This window comes from Telmatherina bonti (genome assembly GCF_933228915.1).
Source record: "Telmatherina bonti genome assembly, chromosome: 21".
Taxonomy (NCBI): Eukaryota; Metazoa; Chordata; class Actinopteri; order Atheriniformes; family Telmatherinidae; genus Telmatherina; species Telmatherina bonti.
The window spans coordinates 26,589,939-26,609,943 of NC_136630.1; the positions used below are offsets into that span (position 1 = coordinate 26,589,939).

The window sequence follows — 20,005 nt, forward strand, 5'->3', positions numbered from 1 at the left end:
AAGGTGTGTGTTTTCCTCCAGGGTTACAGCACTCCGTACCCGGGTCTGGTCAGGTCGCCCAGCTCCGCCGGCTCGGAGGGAAGAGGAGAGAGGATCCTCAACGACGACAATGAGTCGGTCAGCTCACTCATCCCAACTTATCTGAACTCCCTGAATAAGCTGATGATCGATTAAAGAAGACGTGTGTGTGACGCCTGCAGGTGTGCTGAAGCCAGCAAGCATCAACTGCTTGTGTATAAACTGTATGTTCCTGTTGAACTGCCCCTCCTCACACACATTCCAGCTTTACTCCCCCCCTTTTATATCCAATCACGTTGAAGTATGTGTACGTTAAAACAGGCTGAATATGACAAACGTTTAGTAAAATTGAAACAACAGCTTCCTGAAACCAGGTATTTATCACAGAGCAGAGATGTTGGTCGACTCACAGCTTGTTGTATTTAGATTTGTGATTTAACATTCGACACATCTGCAGATGTCATCACACAGCTGTATTAATGAGGATTACCATTCACAGCAAAGAAAAATCTTTCTCATACGACATGAATACAGTGTTACAGTGGACGACCAGGCTGCCATGTCACGTTCATGCCACAGCTTCAGGCTCAATTCTCATGGTTTTTGTTTTCTTTATTTGTTTAGCTTTCATATTCATCCAATAACTTCATTTCTTCTTCATTAAATCCTGCGTTCTATCTGAAATGATAAACCCAAAATAAATTAGGTTTATCTTCATAACTACCAGGGCTGTATGTATGATCTCGCTTTCTACAGAAAGCTGAGATGGGAGATGAATTCAGAAATTAAACATTTGTGTTCTGTGTCTGAATAAATTCATTTATAACAGAGGAGAAAATGTTACTTCCTTCTAACAGAAAACCAGTTTACTTTCAGTGCAACCAGAAGACAGCAGCCCAGTTCATCTAGGAATGAGAAAAGTAAGGTCTGACGAGAAACTGCGCAAAATCAGACATTAAAACGTGAAGCTTAGGCATTTTAAAACAGCTGTTTTAATAGAAGGTGTTACACAGGTAAATATCTCAGGAAGCCATCCGCTGGTGGTGATGATGATGATGATGATGGACAACAGAATCCAGGAATAGACCCCAAATTCACCTGAAACACCACAAGTTTCCAGAAAGAAGTTAATCCTAACATAGTTTACGACAGAAAGAGAGTGTTTCCCTATAAAACCTCCTTCATCTCCATGGAAACCAGCAGGTACTTCATCAGCAGGATCTTCATGATTCATTTTAAACTTAGACAGAATCACAGGAGACACATCAGCAAAGTTTTTAGAGCTGGTAAAAAGACACGGTTTCTGATTGTGGCTGCTAGCTGCCAGAGTTTAGTCCTACAGCGACAAGACAGACATCGACGTAATCAGCTGAGTCTCTGCTTTCATATGAAACTTTGTTTTTTGTGGAGAAATGATCAGAAGCTCTGACGTGGACAGTTACATTCACATAAAACTGCTTGGTGCTGTACCTGTTTTGGTTGAATGCCGATGCTTGGTAGAGACTTTTAGCTGAGGTTATCCTCGTCATGTTGCTGCGCTACATGTTAGCATCGCTGGTTCCTGGTGTCTGCAAACATTCTCTGGACTGCACGTATCTCGTGCTGCCTCCTGTACTGGAGGCTCCAGGTTAAATGGGACCAACATCAGACTGCGGTCCTGAAATGACCCACGTGCACATAAAGGGTGACGTCCATCTTGCTTCATTAACTGTGACTTGACTGAGGTTGCTTGTAAACATCGGATATATGTCACAAAAAAAGTGTTAGCCTGCAGTGTAAACGTTGTCTGGGTGCAGGTTAGAAAGTTTGGCTCTGTTTAAAACAATCCCGACTTTTTACTGCACAAAAACTTCCAGCATTATCTTTGTGTAAAAGTGTACAGATGAATATTACAGACACAACCGCAGCAGAGGTCACAGTGAATTTCAGCGTTATCTAACACTACCGGCATATAAAGAGCATAAGTGACTGATACGTCACTGCATACTAACCGCTTATAAATGACTGTCTGTGTGGATTCCATGTTTTATCTGAAAGTGTAACCACGATTGTAACAAGTGTAACTGAGGCTTTGACCATTAAGTCACTTTTACACTTTTTTTTAAAGAAATAAACTTTTTCTTTTCAATTTTTGCATTACAATCTCTTACTTTTTCCTTATTACGATTGATAGAAAACAAACAAGGAAACAGCATCGTATGACATGAGATATACAATTTTATTAATGTAACATCTGATCTGTAGCTGTTAATGTACAAAAAACATCTCCATACTCTTGTGGTAAAGTAATACTAAGCAGAAATACTGGACAGGATGTGCTTGTAAAAAGTTTTTGTACAGATTTCGCTCCTGCAGGCAGCAGCACGGACACCAAATCAAAGTGATGCAGTTGATAACGAAACATGTCGTAAGAGATGTGCTTGTTGTGTAGAAAACATATTTATATGTCAAATATCAGTACCAAATGTCATCTCTTATTACTGTACTTTACAGTATATTTGTTACTGCCTTTCTTAGCAATACAGACATCTCATATTTACATCCGAACCCCTGACCACAACCAAAACAGGTTTTTTCTATTAGTAATAAAATGTATAACAAGGCATCTTTAGAGCACTTTTCATATGAACAGCAACTTACAGTATATTCATTATATATAATTTGGCCATAAAGTGCAAAGAGCTGTTTTTAACCTTTATTGGGAATGATGCAAAACACAGCTAGAAATGATCCAGAATGTTTTTTTTTTTTAATGGTTTCAGTGAATATTTATGATTTTAGACCTCAACAACTGACTGTTTGCTAAACTCGAACCACAACCTGACTGTCGGGGAAGTGACGGCCAAGTTTTAGCTACTGGAGCGCTAATTTAAACTTCACAAAAGATTTCTTATTAAAATCAGTGACGTAATCACAAAGTTTGGATGGGGAGTGTATCTATAAACCAAAAGAATAAAAAGAAATGTGTAAGGAATATTAACCTCTACCTTAACTAGGGAAGTTAGCATATAGCTAGTGAGCTAGCTAGCTATATGCTAACTAGCAAAACAATATTATTGCTGGGATTTTTTTAAAATACATGAAGCACATTTTAATTTTTGCCCATTAGAAAGGGTTTTCTCAGTACTCAGATATGTACTGCCAGACCATAAATTAGAATAAAGTCAGCCACACAGTCTTTTTTTTTTTTTTTTTTTAAATATGTTTTTTCCTGATTTTTGGTTAAATTTGAACATCACATAAATTAACCAAACAGACTCATGTTGCAAGTGACTGTTGTTCCATAATTATCTCTAACATTTAGCTTAATTCACGTCAGTGTTTGCTGAAGGGCCATGAATTTCCTTTTAGAAAGTTTAGCAGCAAAAAGAATGCTAACACTCACTGTTTCTCCATTTTATTGCAATATGTATATTTTTATCCTAGAAAAACTGCCTAAGTCATATTTTAGGTTTTATAGGCAATGATGCAGTAATATTCAGCAATATTAGAAGATTACAGTCAATTGTCACAATTTAGCCAAAACATGATTCATTATGCTATGAGGCTAATGATGTGGAAACAAGGTAATTTTAAAACCAGTGTTGGCTAAATGAGACAAAGGTTTCAGATGTTCTAGTTTGTTAGCATGTTCTGTAGTTGTTTAGGTCAACTTCCTGTCACACACTAACCTCTGATTTTACACATTCCTGAAGCTGTTGTTCCCCTGCAGTGTCTTGAGGCCAAGAAAACACACTTCATAACTTTTTTCCCAAAGCTTAAGGAATTATGTGAAACCATATCACATGCTAGTAACTGGATATCCACAAATTGGTTGTATTGAATGTGGACTGTGGCTGATTCATCAAAGAAAAAAGGAAAGAATTAAAAGGGACAGAGCAAGTGAATTTTGTTATCTAACGCATGAACTCACCTCTAAGCCTGAAAGATCGTTTTGGTTTGTTTGACCGCTACTTCGTATCTCAGATACACGCTGTCCTGATGGAATCACGTGATTGGATAGAAGTAAACTATGGGAGTATCATGACTATAACACAAACGTACATATGGAAATGATAAGCATGTTTTATGGTTGGTGCATTCTGTTTTGATAGAAAACTGCATCAATAGCAAAAGGGGGCAGAGCTTAGCAAACAGTCAACACTTACAGACAGATAGTAGTATTATGGTGCTTCATCCTTATCCTGCTACACAGTAACACAGCAACCACATCTGTGTAACTGGATTTAGCTTAGCAGCATCTGTTAGATCATTGCGGTTTCTAGGTATTGCATTACACCGCTGCATGACGTAAAGCTATTCAACATTTAGACATGTTTAATGTTCACTGTTGCTGCTACTTCATCAGTCGCCCCACCTGAGTATCCTTTAGTAAAGAATTCACACGTTTCTGCGCAAAAGCATCACTTTCTAAACACTGAACTACACCAGTCATCTTCATCTCTCAGACTTCTCACAAAATCTCCCTCAAAACACTGACGACATCCTCATCAGATGGTCGTAAAGACGTCCACAACCAGCGAGCTCTTCATCAGTCTGTCAGGACTTGTGTGGATAGTGTGTGTGTGGGAGGGGATGATCCCAACACACACCCCATCTGTCAGTCATGTCCTAAGGCTTGGGCTCGCCCGGGTCATGCTGTCCAGGTGAGAGCTCATTGGTCAGACCTCGATGTCAATGGGCCGGATTTCTCCAGTCTTATTCTCCCGCACCCACACCTCTCTGTCTTTAGTCGGGTCCACACACTGCAGCAGCTGGTCCACCGGCTCCATCGTCTGAAGGAACATTTAACAAATGTCAGTTTTGAGGATTGTGACGGTGACACCACGATTATTTACTCAGAGGGCTGGAAAGTGGCTCTCTGGCTCCCTCTGTTGGTCACTGATATATTCCAGTGTGTCACTTTAAAGGTACAGTGCATAAAAAATAACAGTCAATAGATCCTTTTCATTTTTTATGCATACGTCACACACGTGCACATAACCGCCACGGAGGGCAGAAAGGCTCAAACAACAATATTACTCCTAATTTCTTACAGTTTGGTCGACTTTTAGCTGACAGATAGATAAAAATAGAAACAAAAGAAGGTTTTTCTATTCCTAGATTTAAAGACATTTTTATGGAAGACCAGGGGAGATCATTGAAAAGAAAACACAGCATTTTCATGAGAAGTGATTATTTGTAACAAAAAAAATAGCATATCAATTGTTAAATATAATACCAAATGTAACAATTAGGTCACAATTTGATTGAATCAAGTAAGAGTTTTCTAACAGCGAGCAAATGGCATTCACAGTACAGACACCGATATTCTATTCAGGCTTTCAGGAGCGTGCAACAGATCAGGCGAAACTTTGAAGGATCCATCCAGCAGTCAGGATATAAGTTTCTTTAGAAGTTGGAAGATGTCGAGTGGTTACTTTACCAAAACATAGATACAAAACAGAAAGTGTGCCTGTGTAACCAATGACAGAGCTGGAAACATTTGACAGGAAGCTGAGTTTTGTTTAACTTGGTTTTCACTAAAGAGACGCATAGAATAAATGGAGGGTAAACCGTTAAGAAAGTTAAACCACAAAACGGATTGAAAACTGAAGGAAAAAATGGAAATGGAAAAGGAATGATTTTTTTTTTAAGTAAAGTTATTTCTAAATGTGTTATTTATTTCTCCTTTTGGAAATAATTTTTAAAAATCCATTCACAGTTTTAATGATTATTTAATATTCTAATCAGCAAATCCTTCAGCAAATAATTCAATTTAAACATGTAAATACAAAGCACTTTGTAAAATAATCTTTTTATATTAATTAATTTTTTAATTTAGAATTATATTTCACAATCTATACTTTTATTTAAGAGCTTAGTACTTCTTATGAAAATGATGCTGTATTGCTGTTTCAAAGAAATTTCTCACAACAAAAGAAACATTTGCACAACAGCTGGTGTGTTTCTCAAAACAATTAAACAAGTACAACAAGTACAAACTGCCGAACCTGCAAAAGGATCACTCACTGAAAATATATAGTTTATTCCTCAAAAGCAAGTATTTATGTCAGTGAAACTATCCGAGTTAAAATGAAAAGTCCTGTCACCACTGAATTCTAACAAATGGCCGATTATTTTTTCATTGTGACCGTCTGATCTGAAAGTTTATTTTAATAGAAACAGTCAGATCTTTCATCCTGAAAATGTCCAAGACAGCTTTACACACCGGATGTACAGCCATCTGAGAACTACGGTACCGTTACATGTTACAACTACGGTACCGTTACATGTTACAACTATGGTACCGTTACATGTTACAACTACGGTACCGTTACATGTTAAAACTACGGTACCGTTACATGTTAAAACTACGATACCGTTACATGGTACAACTACGGTACCGTTACATGTTAAAACTACGGTACCGTTACATGTTACAACTACGGTACCGTTACATGTTAAAACTACGGTACCGTTACATGTTACAACTACGGTACCGTTACATGTTACAACTACGGTACCGTTACGTTACAACTACGGTACCGTTACATGTTACTACGGTACCGTTACATGTTACAACTACGGTACCGTTACATGTTAAAACTACGATACCGTTACATGGTACAACTACGGTACCGTTACATGTTACAACTACGGTACTGTTACATGTTACAACTACGGTACCGTTACATGGTACAACTACGGTACCGTTACATGTTACAACTACGGTACCGTTACATGTTAAAACTACGGTACCGTTACATGTTACAACTACGGTACCGTTACATGTTATTCTGACTGAATACATGATACAAAATGCATTTAAATCACATTTTACGTCAGACTTTTTTCCATCTTTTACTAATATGTGATGTAATTCTCTGTTTCTCCACTAGATGGGGATGTTATCTCAGTTAAAACTCCAAACCCTTGACTCTATGCTAGATCAGCGGTGTCCAAAGTCAGTCCCCGAGGGTCGATGTCCCGTGGGTTTTCCATGTATCCCAGTTCCAACACGCCTGACTCAAACCAAGCAGTCACTGTGCTGAACTTCATTGGCTGTTGGATCATATTAATGTGTGCCAGGTGTGTTGGGACAGGGATACATTGGAAACCTGCAGGACATCAGCCTTTGAGGACTGACTTTTGTGCTAGATAGTCCTCAAACTGCGGCTGAAGAATTGTCTGATATCAGTCGTAGAATTTCTACTCACACTTTGGTTGAACATGTCCGTCTCATGCCGAAGGGTTGTGTACTGACAGAGGTGCTGCCTGATCATCTCTACTCGCTCCATCTCCAGCCTCTCCAGCTCCTGAAGAGGACAGGAAGGTAGACCAACTTGAATGTGATCTCACACTTACACACACACACACACACACACACACGCACAGATCCTTACCAAACTGGTGGTGACAATTTCCTCAAACCATTTAGACTGCGACTGGTTATAAAGGTCGACGCAGCGCATCAGATCGTCTCCTGACAGAAAAGAAAAACAGCAGGTTCAGTTGTGTGTTGGCTGAACTGTAATACACAGTAACCCCAGCAGGTGGTGCTGCAACACAAACATTCCTCCACAGCTGAAGCTTAGAACAAGATTCAAAGCTCATGTGATAAACAACAAACAATCTGGAACAAATGATTCATTCAGCTCTGAGAAACGATGGAAGATTTTATTTTATTTCATCAGAGCTTCAGTTTGCATCCTGCTGACAACAAAACAAGCACTAATCATGGGGGTGAATGATGCCAGTGAACACGCCTGCATGAGATGTTCCTATTTTCCCCAAACAACTCTGTTTGGTTCTAAATTAGTTTTAATCTCCACTTTCTATCAAATAGTGACAAATCTGATGCTAAACCGGGGCTAATCAACCCGGTTCTGGGAGGGGTGCAGTCGGGCAGGCTGTCAATGTTTCCCTGCTACAACACACCCTACGTAAAATGAACATGTTACTGTTTAGAACATCTCCCTACACACATACACGCATGTTTACCAACATATAAACACTTGCATATTCTTGATTCCTATAGAAGTAGTAAAGGTGAATGTTTCTGGATCTGGGTTCCGGGTCATGTGACAATATACTAAGGACCTGAAGACTTTACTTGCACATCAAACTTTATTGTTTAAAAAGTTTTTCGGTTTTTCACTCGACTGTAAATGTGACTTTTAAAGCTTATTTTACTGTCATTTTCCCATGAATATTTGATATTTTTGTAAAAGGTTCAGTCATGTTTTGTTTGTGGGCAGGCAGCGTCTGTTCAGCTAACAGTAAAACTCCGCCAGTCGTCTCTGTTGCAGCAGTTTGCAGTAAACAGGCTCTTCTCACAAGTCAGCTCAGAATGGCTTCTAGAAATAGAAACTTGCTGATGGTGCTGCAACTCTTAATATGCACAAAGACTTTTTGTCAGTAACTGAAACCAACAAGCTTTCTAAAAAGTTGACAGAATTTAAGGGCTGGTGTAAAATGTGAAGGAATCCCTGTGGTACAGGGGCATAAAGGCTGTGTACCAGGCCTCACAGTGATAAGGAAACTTTGTTATGAGCAGACAGATGTCATGTTTTAGTTGTTTTGGCATCAGTTTTTCCTGTCTGCAGTCAGATGCAACAATCACCATCAACTACTACTGCTGCTGCTTTTGTTGTTTTTCCTTCTGGTTGTATAATCAGAATGGAGGAGGGGGGCTGTGTTAGGATGGAGGGTTCGTACTGGTGGGTGACAGCATGTGGCCGTTCTGCTCGACTCGTGACATCACACTCTGGCTGTTTACTCTTAGCCGGTTACTTTCCTCACGTTTCCACACAACATGTGTCCTCACTGCTTCGTTTTGTTTTTTAAGCAGATTCTTGTTATTCATTCAGACACCAGTCTCATTTTTTCCAGTTTGCAAGCAACAGCTTTTTTTCTCTGAAACCAGTCTGCAGCTGAAAACCAGCTGAGCCGTTTTAAAGACACACCACAGAACTTTTGCCATTTTCCCGTCGCACGCCTCCTTTCGATGGCTAACTCGGCATCCATCTTGCATCCTACCTGACCTGTTAGCTCTCTCCAGCCAGCAGAAGACGATCCTACGATGACTCTTGTTTTGTCTCTCTTTCTCTTATTTTTCTTGCGTTTCTTTGCTGAAACAGCGATGTTGTGTGTTAAAAACAGCCAGTGTGTTTTCTAGCATGAAGCGAAACTCATTCCTATGCAGACGACACCCAGCTCTACATCTCCTCCGAACTCAACTCCTCTCTCTCTGACTGTCTTCAAGAGATCAAAGCCTGGTTGCCTTCTAGTTTTCTCAAACTCAACAGCAGTAAAACAGAAGTTTTACATGTCGGCACACCCTCCACTCCGAGCAAGTCTCAGTTTCTCCATCAACATTGACAGCTCCTCCATTTCCCCCTCCCCCTAGGTGAAGAGTGGGCGTCGTTCTCTACAGCAGTGTTTTTCAACTTCTTTTAAGCCAAGGCACACTTTGTTTTTACTGAAAAAACACAAGGCACACCACAAACCAAAATGTTTCTTTTTATTTTAAAGTCCATATAATTAATATAAAGTCCATCTCGGCAAAGCCTCCTGAATAGAAATCAGATAAACACAAGAAGGAATTTTATTATCTTTCACTGGGACTTGTTTGGATGGAAACAGAGTTGCTTTTTAGACCAATAAGGTGAAATTGAGAAATTCTCATGGCACACCTGATAATCTCTGACGACACACTAATGTGCCACGGCACAGTGTCCGATCACTTCTTGTTAACCTTTGAATTCACTTTATTTGATTACTCACTGACCAAAAATAAATTCTACTATAGTAGATGTTTATCAGACAATAATATTACAAAATTTAAACAATCAATTGAATCAATTTTTTCACATCTACCATGTGTTAGCATGACTGAGAGTCCCCCTTTAAGCCTTACTCCTGCTCAGATTGATCAACATGCTGATACTATAACAGCTTCAATGCGTACAACCTTGGATAATGTTGCTCCCCTAAAGAAGAAGAAATTAGGTAAGATTATGAAGGCTCCCTGGTTTAATTCCCAGCTTCGAGCTCTAAAACAGGCATCAAGGCGTTTGGAGAACAGATGGCGTTCATCAGGACTAGAGGAGTCTCACTTAACCTGGAAAGAAAGTTTAATCGTATACAAAAAAGCCTTACGTACGGCAAGAACAGCTTATTATTCATCATTGATAGAGGAAAACAAAAACAACCCTCGGTTTCTTTTCAGCACTGTAGCTAGGCTTACTAGGAGCCGGAGCGCTGTGGAGCCATGTATTCCTTTCTCACTTAGCTGTGATGATTTCATGTATTTTTTCAGGAATAAAATTGACACTATTAGAGATCAAATTCACAATACTCTTCCTTCTACCTATAATGTTGAGCCTGTTGTGGTCTCCGAAGCATCCTTAGAACCAGGATCTGACTTGTGTCTAAATAGTTTTTGTCCTGTCCAACCCTCTGAATTAACTAAAATAATAGCTTCATCTAAACCATCCACCTGTATCTTAGACCCTCTCCCAACGAGCCTCTTTAAGGACATTTTCCCTTTAATTAATACATCACTACTAAATCTTATCAATATGTCTTTAGTGACAGGATATGTACCACAATCATTTAAAACTGCTGTAATCAAGCCTTTACTTAAAAAGCAATCTCTGGATCCAGAGGTGATAGCAAATTATAGACCTATATCTAACCTCCCGTTTATGTCCAAAATTCTGGAGAAAATAGTTTCAGCTCAGCTACATGCCCACCTGAGCAGAAATAATTTATGCGAGGAGTTTCAGTCAGGATTTAGAGCTCATCATAGTACTGAGACAGCAGTGGTGAAAGTTACTAATGACCTTCTTATGGCCTCAGACAAAGGACTTGTGTCCGTACTTATCCTGCTTGATCTTAGTGCTGCATTTGATACAGTCGATCATAACATTCTGTTACAAAGACTAGAACAGGTGATTGGAATTACAGGTACAGCGTTAAGCTGGTTTAAATCATATTTATCTGATAGACTTCAGTTCGTTCATGTAAATGACAAGTCCTCCTCCCAAACTACAGTAAGTCATGGAGTTCCTCAAGGTTCTGTACTTGGACCAATACTCTTCACGCTATATATGCTCCCTTTAGGCAAAATTATTAGACAGCATGGAATAAACTTTCATTGTTATGCAGATGATACTCAACTATACTTATCCTTTAAACCAGATGAAACAAATCAGCCCAATAGGCTACAAAATTGTCTCATAGACATAAAGACTTGGATGTCTAGAAATGTTCTCCTCTTAAACTCAGATAAGACTGAAGTAATTCTCGTTGGATCTGAAAAACTCAGAGCTAAATTTTCCGGTTTTGTAATGAACCTGGATGGCATTACTTTAGCTTCCAGTGCTACAGTGAGAAACCTTGGAGTAATATTTGACCCTGACCTGTCCTTTGGCCCACATATTAAGCAGGTTACTAAAACAGCCTTCTTTCATTTACGTAATATAGCCAAAATTAGGGACATTCTGTGTCAGAGTGATACAGAAAAACTGGTTCACGCTTTTGTTACTTCGAGACTAGATTACTGTAACTCTCTATTACTGGGCTGTCCTAAATATGCTGAATAAACAGTCCTGACCAGAACCAGCATGAGAGATCATATTTCTCCAGTTTTAGCCTCTCTTCATTGGCTGCCTGTTGAATCTAGAATAGAATTTAAAATCCTTCTCCTTACATATAAAGCCCTCCACAACCAGGCACCACTATATATCAAAGACCTCATTGTTCCTTATATACCAAGTAGAGTACTTCGTTCGCAGACTGCAGGCTTACTTGTGGTTCCTAGAGTCTCAAAGAGCCGAGCAGGAGGCAGAGCCTTTGGTTATCAGGCCCCTCTCTTATGGAATAAGCTCCCAGTTAGTGTTAGGGAAGCAGACACCCTCCCCACCTTTAAGACTAGGCTGAAGACTTATCTTTTTGATAAGTCCTATAGCTAGGGATGGTTAGCATCCCTTAGTTATGCTGCTATAGGTTTAGACTGCTGAGGGACATTTCCTGATACACTGAGCTTCTTTCTTTTTCTCTTTATCTCTTTCTTTTACCCCCCCCCCCCCCCCCCCCCATAACAGTGTTGTATCATTAACATGTATGTCTCCTGTCTCAGCAGGTCTCCCTGGCCGGGAGTAGCAGTTCCTGTTGTCTGTTGTCTTTCTGTCCTCTTCCCCCCACACAGCAGAGGCAGATGGCTGCCTGTCCTGAGCCGGGTTCTGCCGGAGGTTTCCTTCCTGTTAAAAGGGAGTTTTTTCCTTCCCACTGTTGCCAGTGTGCTTGCTCAGGATGGGAGATTGAGTTGGACTCAACTCAATCTGTTGGTTTCCTTATATAGGCTGTTATGAATTGGCCTTCATTATGTTTTCCCCTCTGTCTGTAAAGCATCTTGAGATGGCATTGCCGTGATTTGACGCTATATAAATAAAGTTGAATTGAATTGAATTGAATTGAAAAACACTGCTCTACAGCACGTTATTGTTTGAAGCCCACATCATCATCACATCATCAGCCGTTTGTGTTCATCTCTCACTCCGCACGCCGCGGTCGTCCTTGTTCACAGTCTTGTCACTTCACGTATTGATTACTGCAACTCACTTCTCTTCGGTCCACCTAATCAATCACTTCACAAACTGCAGCTCCTCCAGAGCTCGGCCACTCAGATCATAACCCGCAACTCTTCTTCTGATCATATTACCCCGGTCCTTCAGCAGCTCCACTGGCTCCCAATAAAACACAGAATCAACTTCAAGATCCTGCTTCTCACCTTCAAATGCATCTATAATCAGGCCCCCCCTTACCTGTCTGACCTGCTCCACATTGCTACTCCCTCCCGTACCCTCAGGTCCTCATCCTCCAATCATTACACAGTTCCCTCTGCTTGTCTCACCACCATGGGGAGCAGAGCCTTTAGCCGCTCTGGAACCTTATCCCATCTGAGCTTCAGAACATCGACTTTCTCCCATTATTCACATCCCAACTTAAAACTCATCTGTTTTTTCTATTTATCTGATGAATCTAAGCCTGCAGCTACATGTCATGGTAATGTCGTTTATTCAAAAGATAAAAGCCTAAACTATAAATGATGGCTTCTCCTGCAAAAGTTTTACGTGCTTAAACAGATTTACAACTCACTAAAGAAAAGAGATAAACCCTCACAATATGTCTTTTTGAAGTATTATTTTAAAAAAAAAAAAAAAAAAAAAAAAAACCCAGGAATTCCTCAAATTATCTAAGGTCCATAATCCGCTTGATATATTAAATGACTTTGTGGGATGGGCATTTTCAGCAGTCAGGTTATTAATGAGCATGTGCAGAATGTATGAGTGTCTCTCCACCCCAAGGGCAATGGAGTCAGTTTGCACCCACGCCTCTCAGGCTGGTGTGAAAACACACTGATGGAGAAAGACTGTTTCTGTTTCCCCTCTTCTGTCTGCTGCTGCTTTAAAATGAATAAATAGCTGTAAAGTCCCTGTCTGGTTTGCAGGACTGATAAGGATTATGAGTCATGCAAAAAGCCAAACACAGCTCTTGGTTCACAGGCAGTCTCAAGTAATATCTCTAATGAAAAAGTAAAAAAAGCTCTGGAGGAGGACTGAGATTAAATGTCTAGTGAGTTAACCCTTTACAGGCTCCTTTGCTTACATGTGATTAAAAAATATTGCGTATAGATTACATTTATGGAGCTTAGTTGTGTAAAAATAATGAGATTTAAAATAAAGGAAGACTAAGATCATCTTTAAAAGTGTTTTCTGTGTCAACAAAATGAACCAGAGCTATGTACTGAATTACCTGTCTTAAAGTGGAACTATTATGTGCATTTCAGGCTAACTTATTTTTATTTCTGAACCCAGAAGGGCTGGGATCGATCGAGTTATTGTCACAAATCGCTCTCACAGCAAACGCTAAATTAGCCATGCAGTCCCACCCATGCAGAGCAAAAACCTGAGCTCTAAAAAACTGTCAATTCAGTTAAATTTTATTTAGTTAGCACATTTAAAACAGCCCCTGCTGACCAAAGAGCTTCACGCTACAGAAAATACAGATAAAATTATTTAAAGTATAATAAAAATAGAAAAATAAAACTTCCTAATAACATAGCAATAATATAAAATGCATGTAAAAATGGTAAAAATACAAAAATATAAAACAATACAAAACAGTATTAAAAAAAATATTAAAAAGCCAAGGTGTACCCCAAAATGCCAGTTTAAATGATGAAAGGCCAAGTAAAAAAGATGAGTTTTTAGTCTGGACTTGAATTGGTCTACAGACTGAGCGAACCTGACAGACAGAGGAAGACCGTTCCAAAGTCTAGGTCCAGCTACAGCAAAGGCTCTGTCCTCTCTGGTCTTTAGACTGGCTTTCAGAACAGCCCACAAGAGCTGATCGGCTGATCTCAGGGCGGGACACAAGGCTGCAGTAGATCCATAAGATAGGGTGGTCCCATGGAGTTTAAAAACAATCAATAAAACTTTCAAATTTGATTGAAAGGCAACGGGAAGCCAATGCAGAGTGCGGAGTATTGGGTTGATGGACTCACGTCTTTTTGTACGAGTTACATATAGTCCAGATGCGACGTTATGAATGTGTGAATTGTTCTTTCGAGGTAAACCCAAGGAAGATATGCTTTGATCTTAGCCAGCGTCCTCAACTGTAAAAAGCTCATCTTGATGACACCACTAATATGTTTATGCAATTTAAAGCGAGGATCAACTATCACACCCAGATTTTTAACGAAGGGGCGGGAGTAAGAAGACAGAGGGCCAATCACACTGTCATGACCAAGCAAAGGGTTATTTAGTCCAAACACTAGAATCTCAGTTTTGTTTTCATTCAGACACCGAAAAATTTGATTTCAGCCAAGCCTGAACCTCGCTAAGACAATCCTGCATAGTTTTTACTGTGGATTGGCTATCTTTAGAGGTTACAGGCAGATAAATCTGCATGTCGTCTGCAAAACAATGTAAGTGGACATTATGCTTTCTAAAAACATAATCAAGAGGAAGCATATATAGAGCAAAAATAACAGGTGCTAAAATCGAGCCTTGGGGCACTCCGTATTTAAGAGGACACACAGAGGAGAAAAATTGTCCTAAAACTGCAAAGTAACTCCTATTATTGAGATAAGACTGAAACCAACTGAGTGCTGAACCCTTAATGCCTACAAGTGTCTCCAGGTGGGTCAGAAGGATGCTGTGATCGACAGTATCACAGGCTGCAGACAGGTCTAAAAGTAAAAGGACTGCCAAATTTTCTGCATCAACAGTTGTGATCAACTGGAGCCTATCCCAGCAGTCTTTGGGCGAAAGGCAGGGTACACCCTGGACAGCTCGCCAGTCCATCGCAGGGCTCACAGCAAACATGAATATTGAAATCACCAACAATAAGAAATTGATCACAGGTTATCAGCAAGCTTATCACAAAGTCTGTAAAGGCCTGAATAAAGTCTTTGTTAAATGTGGGAGGACGGTACACCAGAGCACATAGAACTGGCTTATTGAGATTGATCACAAATGTCTGCAGCTCAAAGCTGGAAAATGAATCTGTTGGTACCAGCCGACAGATGAGGCTGGATTTGTGTGCTGTTGCTACTCCCCCCCCCCCCCCCCCCCCCACATCTGCCTGTCATCCGTGGCAAGTTCACCTAAAAGGCATTCTGGGGGTCGAAGTTCTGAAAAAACAGCAGTCACGTCTCTGTGGGCAGCATAACATCCAACTTACGAGAAGTGAAAAAATCATTCAGGAAAAATGTTTTATTCATCTATCACAGTGGATAACATCCCAGTAGATGAACGGCCAATCAGCCTGGATGCTGCTGAACGCTGTTGGCTGCTTGTTGACTTGGACTTGTCCAGGTGAAAGGTGGCTAACAGCTAGCACATAGGAGACAGCTTTAGTCAACCTAGACACAACCAAATGGGTGACCAGGAATGGACTGCTCATAAGACATTTCCTCAGTTTTCGTCCAGCTCCATTTAGTTTACGCTCTTATTTTCAGTGCCAACAGATAGCACATCAGCTCGGGGGACTTTAAACAGGATAAATGAGTTCTTTTGTCACGATAACTAGAAAAACTAATGTGTTCTGGCTCCAGAATAAATACCAGTCAGTTAGGATTAATCAGCATCAGTGGACGTCTCCCACCCAGATCTGTGAGAGCTCGCAGCATAAATAACCAGACAACACTCTTTCTCCGCGCTAAAACAACAAACACCTGATTGAAACTGTGAAAGACCCTGCCCTTTGACCTCTGACCTGCTTGTGTGGATTTCCTGCGTGCCTTTTTCAGGTCCTCTTCAATCTTGCTGCTGAGTTTGATCTCCATCTGCTGAGTCTTCAACTCCAGCTCTTTCTGTCTGTCAGCCAGAGCTTTACGAGCCTTTCACAGACGAGACAAACAAAGAAAAGATCACTTTTTTCCAGTCATTACAGTGACGATCCAGTCTCCACTGAACTCTCAAACTGTCTTAATGCAGCCAATGTGGCCAGCATCTTATCTCCTGTCCTGCTTCAAATACTTGATTTCCCAACAGATGAGTTTATCCATTTGGTCCCTTCTCAGGATGATAAATGATGTGAGACAGTCAACAGTTGGCCAAATGTTCTTTGTTTAATTATTTACATAAAGGAGACAAGAAACAGACTTCTAGTTATGGAGGAAATGAGGAATTTTACCCAGAAATGAAACCTTGCTGTTCCCAAACACACAAAGAAAGCTGAGCTATGATACCTTTTCCACCGCCGCATAGCGACCGACGAGCTGCTTCCGCAGGTCGGCGATGTGGTGGTCGAACCTCTTCATGTCCTTCTTGAAGTTCTCCCGGAAAGTCAGCAAAGGTTTCTCCACTTCGCTCTGGAGCTGTGCAGAAGAAGCAACAAGAGATGAACACACTGAGCAGCGGAGATGAATGAATGACCTGCAGCTTCTCTAACGCTCTCATTGTGATGCATTTCTGTTGCATGAAATGTGACAAAAAGCCTTCATCAGAATCAGAATCAGTAATAGTTATATTCTACATAGTTAAATACATAAATGGAGATGACACGTACAATAATATGTGGATTAAGTCAATTTCTTAGATAACGCAGTTTGGATATATACGTTAAATAGGCAATTAATCAACCAATCACATTGCAGCAACATATTTAGTCATGTAGACATGATGAAGACGACTTGCTACAAACCGAGCATTGAGCAGTGACTTTAAACGTAGCATCTGAGTGTTTACTGGGATTTTACACATAATCATCTTAGTGTTTACAGAGAAGGTCTGAAGAAGAGAAAACATCCAGCGAGCAGCAGCTGTCTGCACCAGAGGTCAGACAGAGGTCACCAGAGGATGATGTCAGAGGAGAATGGGCAGACTGGTTGGAAGTGATGGGAACGTGGCAACAGTAGCCACGTTTACATGGACGTAAGAACTTGGACTAGAGCAGTGTGTCTCAGTTCCGGTCCTCAGGACGCCCTACCCTGCATGTTTTATAGACAACCTTACTTTAACACACCTGAATGTATTAAAGACTCGTTAACAGGCTGAAAAGAACTTGATGAGGAAGTTCAGTAATCTGACTCAGGTGCTTTGGAGGAGGAGCATGTTTAAAACCGGCAGGCGGGGGGGCCTGAGGACCAGGACTGAGAAACTCTGATCTAAATAAAAATGCTTCATGTAAACATACTGATGTGAAGATTCTGGTCCAATCACAGTCATCCAAACCCAGAGATCATAATGAAAGGAGGAGTGTGTTGCCGGAGAGTCTAATGTCTCCTTCCTACCTTGTTTTTCACTGTTTACTTTACTGAACAAAATGTTTCTGAAGCTCGTTCTGGGTTAACATCCCAATCAGGCTGATTGCACAGACACTAACATTGCTTGTTTTAACATGCAATCTGCAGCTAAATCTAACATGTCAGCTGCTTGGAAGCAAATGTTTTCACTCCACGTAGCTAGTGATGGAGACGATGTGCATGTTTACACTCAGAGCTATAAAATCTTTTAAGCGTCACAAAATCAGAACCTCATTTTCATCCCAAGGTTTGATTTATCCTCATTGTAGCCTATTGTTTATTTAGTCTCCTAGCAACAACTGAGCAGATTTCATCGCACGCTGGCAGGTAACACAGGTAAACACACGTCATCGAGCTCCCAGAGACACTCCCACACCGTGGCATGTCCATGTCCACACCATCTGCTGTCAACAGGCACCACCACTGTGTCCACAGCCTGACGTCTCTGCTGACTCCACATTTCCAACATTCCTGTTGTGTCCTCGTCAGTTGTTTGACTTTGTCCATTTTATCTGCCAGAGATTAAAGTTCCCCCTCCTTACCCTGGACTTTGTCCTGCTCCACAGCTCAGACGTCTCGCCTTTAACATGTCGGGAACAGGAATCTTATCGCAGGCATTTCTTGGACTTTGGGAAGATCAACCAGTTGCTTTCACACATAAACAACTTTCCCATTAGGATGGCTATAAGCACCAGAACAGATAGAACCAGTAATCATCCCAACGTTTGAGGCACCATTCTTCCAGTCCAGTTTAGCTAACACAGCTTCACCACTTCAAACATGATGATTGATGATGAGGGAATATCGCTGTAACCATTCCTCTGTATGATTTAATAATACGGTTTTTCTCTACGTGATGTCTTCATAATGAGCTGGTTATGATGACAAAGGGTTTGATTTTGCTCCTGTTTTCATTCCTAAAAGCGAAAGAGTTTAAACCAACAGAATACCTTTCAGCTCCCAGAATGTGACAGGATCATATGAGCTCTGAATGTGAGCAGCGAGCGCATCGCCGGTTAAATGATCTCACTAATCGGTGTGGCGTTCTGTCCCAGCTGTGAGCGATGAATGACATCTGCAGCTCCCTCCTGCAGTCACACTCAAACCCATCATTTTTAAGTTCCTTTCCACTCAGATGCTTTCCCTTCTCCTCCAAGAAGCTGGAAGAATGCCGCACATCTGTGCATGTCTGGAGCATAACATCACCGGCTCCGTTTCCTCTGTCCGTCCAGCTGTAACGTCGATGTCTAACTTCCAGCTCCATTTTCTCCACATCAACTTCATCAGCAACTCAATGAAGTGAAAAAAACCGCATAAGCAGCAAAAACTCCCTTTAAAGTATTTTTAACTTTTTTTTTTTTTTTTACAGAAGTACTTGTTAAGATATTTTTTACATGTTTAGCTCCAAAATAATACACATAAATAAATAAAACAAGGCTATCTGAGCTCATATTACATTGCATCTTTGAGTCATGCTTAAAATAAATTTTAATTTAGTTTAATTAAAGATCAATATAATCAAATGTAATTAAATTCAAAATACAAAAAAAATTAATTTGATTGCAATAATATCACAAAATAGAAGGGTGCAAGATAATAATGCAATGCAGTAAGAGAAAATAAATAAAGAAACCTCATTTATTTACCTAACTTATTTCAGATATGGAGGGTTACAGAGATGAAATGTTCAGATAGTTTTGTGTCGACAAATTTAAGTAACTAAGAAAAATGTTAACGCTAAGAATAAATATAGTTTTATTTACAGTTTAGTGTCCGACTGTACAACTCCGGTTGGGTTTGCAGAGCAAAACATGTTCATTAAACATTACATGTCAGACAAGAACAACTTTTTTATTTGACAGTTTTGCTGTTTAAACATTATCGACTCGCTGTGAGGGATTTAAGAACAGTTTCTTGCACAGATAGATGGTTTTGTTTCTTTATTTCCAGCATTGTTTAGGTGCTACTCTGCTAAACAAGCAGCAAGTCAAAGTTAGCAAGATGTTTTCCTGTGTTTCTCTGCTCGGGTTCAAAACCATCTTTATGATGTAGTTTCTGGAAAGAAGCCTCCCAAGTCCAGGTAGAGGTCCTGCAGCCTTTCCATCTGTTTCCTCTGAGAGAAACAGTTCATATGTATGCTAGCTTTTATTTATTCTTTACAGACTAAAGGTATGTTTTTGGTTATTT

At 40.2% G+C, this 20,005-nt stretch overlaps 2 protein-coding genes across 2 annotated transcripts in view; one reads left to right on the plus strand and one right to left on the minus strand.

Moving 5' to 3' along the window:
- The window catches only part of LOC306771468 (uncharacterized protein), a gene marked incomplete at its 5' end in the record, with an annotated part of 90,445 nt that extends 88,386 nt beyond the window's left edge, over window positions 1-2,059 (plus strand). Inside the window, one exon of the mRNA XM_079260634.1 lies at window positions 22-2,059. Within this exon, the coding sequence (XP_079116760.1) occupies window positions 22-174 (153 nt within the window). The 3' untranslated portion in view covers window positions 175-2,059. The remainder of the gene's footprint in view (window positions 1-21) is intronic.
- A 696-nt stretch (window positions 2,060-2,755) lies between these two features.
- Window positions 2,756-20,005, minus strand: part of gas7b (growth arrest-specific 7b) — an 85,870-nt gene continuing 68,620 nt past the window's right edge. Inside the window, exons 10-14 of the mRNA XM_079260402.1 lie at window positions 16,763-16,891; window positions 16,288-16,411; window positions 7,404-7,483; window positions 7,218-7,316; window positions 2,756-4,793 (exon numbers count right to left, since the gene is read on the minus strand). Of these exons, the coding sequence (XP_079116528.1) occupies window positions 4,680-4,793; window positions 7,218-7,316; window positions 7,404-7,483; window positions 16,288-16,411; window positions 16,763-16,891 (546 nt within the window). The 3' untranslated portion in view covers window positions 2,756-4,679. The remainder of the gene's footprint in view (window positions 4,794-7,217; window positions 7,317-7,403; window positions 7,484-16,287; window positions 16,412-16,762; window positions 16,892-20,005) is intronic.